Source organism: Sus scrofa, chromosome 16, assembly GCF_054392235.1.
Source record: "Sus scrofa isolate SSC_HxYL_T2T_F1_AM1 chromosome 16, Sscrofa_HxYL_maternal_Yorkshire_Landrace_v2.0, whole genome shotgun sequence".
Lineage (NCBI taxonomy): Eukaryota > Metazoa > Chordata > Mammalia > Artiodactyla > Suidae > Sus > Sus scrofa.
The window spans coordinates 39,643,112-39,646,349 of NC_139398.1; the positions used below are offsets into that span (position 1 = coordinate 39,643,112).

A 3,238-nucleotide genomic window follows, 5' to 3' on the forward strand; every position below is an offset into this window, starting at 1 on the left:
CCACCCCCACAGCAGACAGACAGTATAAAAGGCGCTCTCAGAACCAGGCTGAATCTTTCACCTCTTGGCTTAGAAAGGCTCCTGGTCTCTGCCTGGTGAGGAGGCTGAAGCCATGGAAGGCCACGCACCCACCCTGGAAGAGCCTCCCTGGAGATGGGCACATCCAGAGCCCCACATGCCCCCGGGCCTGAACCGAGAACAGGCCTGGGCCTGGGCTCTGGATAACTTCCCTGCGCTGAGCCGCCCCTCCTGCCAGCGCCCCCAGTTCTGCGAGGACCCGCTCTACTGTGCCTGTGGGAGGCTGCAACACGCTTGCGCCAGACACACGGACCATCCTCCAGTGGAGGTCTGCCCAAAACGCTGCCGAGACCCACGCGTCAGAGAGCCAGTGGCTACCCCTAATCCGGGATGGAGCAGCAGTCCCCTCAAGAAGAGGCCGAAGCCACAGACCTCAAGGCACTGCTGGGCCTGAACAGCCAGGAGATGCCAGCAGCAGCCCAGGCAGATTAGACACGCAGCCAGATCGCCTCCAGGAAGCCAGGCCGACAGCCACCCCACACCCCAACCAAGCTGCAGAAAACCCAGGGGAACTTGGCAAGGCAAGGACCACAGCCTGCCACCCGGCCCACACTTCGCCTTCGACCCACGTCCTGGGCTGGAGCCTAAGTCAACTCAGCGGTGACCCTCGTTTGCCTGGCTGGACTGCTCCCCTAGGCCCGCCTTGCTCCCTTGCTGGGGGAAGAGCCTCCAGGTCTCTGGGGTGCAGAACACGCCTCATAGGTCCTTCCTCTCCTGGATTCCTGACAGGTTTTCCAAGGAGCAAATCTCTCTTCAGGAATCCATACTCTCTTAAGGAACTTTCTTGCAGCTGGATTCAGAACTGTCATGCTTCTCTGTCAATTCCAATGTGATTAAAACCAGTTTCCTTATTCTCTGCCTGTGCAATTGATTTGGGTGGGTGGAGTCAGGGTTAAAAGCGGTATTTGGGGGGGGGGGTGTGGAGGTGGGCTTCTGTGGCTGAAAGGGGAGCTGGGGCCCAGGTCAGGGCTCCATAACATCAAAGCAATCAAAGGGGAACAAGGAGATAGAACTTTGACTAACTTGGTGACCTGTATTAAACTCTTCATTTGTTTTCATGTTGCTAGAGTAGTAACTCCCCAGCACAGCTTGGGAATGAATTCGAAAGGATCTTTGGAAAGGCAATAATATGGCCCTATGCATGAAATGTTTCAGTGTGAATTCTCTTGACCCAGAATTCCACTTCTACAAGCCAGAAATGGCAGTTTAAATAGAAATGTGTGGCTCAGTGGATATGAATCTGACAAGCATCCAGGAGGAAGCTGGTTCACTTAATGGCTTCACTCAGAGTCAAGATCCAGCATTGCTGTGAGCTGTGCTGTATGTCACAGATGTGGCTCTGATCTGGTGTTGCTGTGTCTGTGGCATAGGCCGGAGGCTACAGTTCTGATTTGACCCCTAGCCTGGGAAGCTCCATGTGCAACGGGTGCGGGCCTAAAAAGACAAAAATAAATAAATACATAAATAAATACATAAATACATAAATAAAATAAAGTGAAAAGTGAAGAGAAATGTGCTTGGGAGTTCCCGTTGTGGTGCAGTAGAAACGAATCCAACTGGTATCCATGAGGATGCAGGTTCAATCCCTGTCCTCCCTCCGTGGGTTAAGGATCCAGCGTTGCCATGAACTGTGGTGCAGTAGGTCTGAGGCAGCTCGGATCCGGTGTTGCTGTGGCTGTGATGTGGGCCAGCGGCTACAGCTCCGATTCGACCCCTAGCCTGGGAACCTCCATACGCCGCGGGTGCGGCCCTAAAAAGACAACACAAAAACAAACACACACACAGAAAGTGTCAAGCACTTAGGAAACTTTTCACAAAAGGGTAACCTTCCAAATAGCTTGTCTTGTCAGAGCCTCTGTACCTATCGTTCTAAAACAAACAAACCCGCACGATATATATATATATAGTTCTAAAACAAACACCTATAAACGGAATAAAATTCATCAACTCCTAAAAAATCAATCAAACAGGCAAACAACAACAACAACAATTAACCCTATCAAGGCGGCAAAACTGATTCACCTTCAGCCAACTCCACCCAAGAAGATTGGATTTGCCCAGAACCTCCTCACGTCCCCGCTTCCTAAAGCTATTTGCAACCTGAGAAAATGGCACCGCCCACCCTCACACCCTCTGATTGGATCCCCAAGGGCCAGGCAAAGTATAAATTCGCCAGGTAAGGACCCCTTAAACATTTCCTCCTCTCTCTGCGCAAAGCCATGGAGCAGACGGTTCCCCGCTGCGTGCGCGAGCCCTGGGATTCCGCCGAGGACTCCCAGGAACCAGAGGCGCTGCAAATCTTGAGCTCCGGGGACCCCGGAGGCTGGCGGCTCCCTCTGTATCCTAGTCTGGGCCAGCTCTCCTGGGACGACCAGGACGTCAGTCGGGAACTCCTCTCGACCCCCTGCGGGCTGCTGCGCCCATTCTGCCCGAAGCACGGACCCCGAGCTCAGAGCGCCTGCCGGCCGAGCGCCGAGCCGCTGGCCCCGCACACGCCCACGACGCCCGGGACCCGCCGCCAGCCACAGGCGCCCCGGGGAGAAGCGGCCGCCGCCCGCCCCCAGCGCTTCCCTGGGCGAGTCTTCTGGCGCCCAGGGCCCAGCAGCTGGAAGCCGAGACCTCTGACCGCGGGGACCCGACCAGAGGAGCATCGCCCTCCTCTTGGCCTGGGAAGGCACCACCCGACGTCGCAACGCTGGTGGCGGCGGATCTCCCTGAAGTGGCTGGCAAACCCCCTGGGCTGCCTCGCCCACTGCCTTTAGGTCCTGGAGACCCTTCATCCCTTCATCGGAAGATCTCCTAGGACTGATGTTATTACAAAGACACCTCTCCGGTTTCCCAAGCATGTAACAGTTCGTCTTCATTAGACCTTTGTGGATGTTTCTGTCCCTCACCTAATAAATGACACGAAATCCCAACAACTCTCTCTTTCCCTGTGTTCCTGCTTTGGATTTGAGGGAGGGATCTGGGGACAGGGATCAGATGGCCAGTGCCAGTTGGGACCCTCAGTGCCTTGATCTCCTGGGCACAGCGGGGTGGCCAGGGATCTGGCAAAGCCAGGGTCAACCTGGGTCACATGTGCTGGGTGCTGGAAATTCAGCAAAAAGCAGCCCTGGGAATTCCACTTCCCTGGAGAAAAGCTCCCGCTCCCTGGCACTGG

At 55.3% G+C, this 3,238-nt stretch overlaps 1 protein-coding gene across 1 annotated transcript; it reads left to right on the forward strand.

Annotated features, from left to right (window-relative positions):
• The first annotated feature begins 2,297 nt into the window (after window positions 1-2,297).
• LOC110257336 (annexin-2 receptor-like) lies at window positions 2,298-2,840 on the forward strand. The gene has a single exon (XM_021077100.2). The coding sequence runs from the start codon at window positions 2,298-2,300 to the stop codon at window positions 2,838-2,840; it is 543 nt and encodes a 180-aa protein (XP_020932759.1).
• Window positions 2,841-3,238: the final 398 nt, after the last annotated feature.

What these genes read in the sequence shown, in the direction of transcription:
- LOC110257336 (XM_021077100.2), top strand. Translation starts at nt 2,298, where the DNA reads ATGGAGCAGACGGTTCCCCGCTGCGTGCGCGAGCCCTGGGATTCCGCC.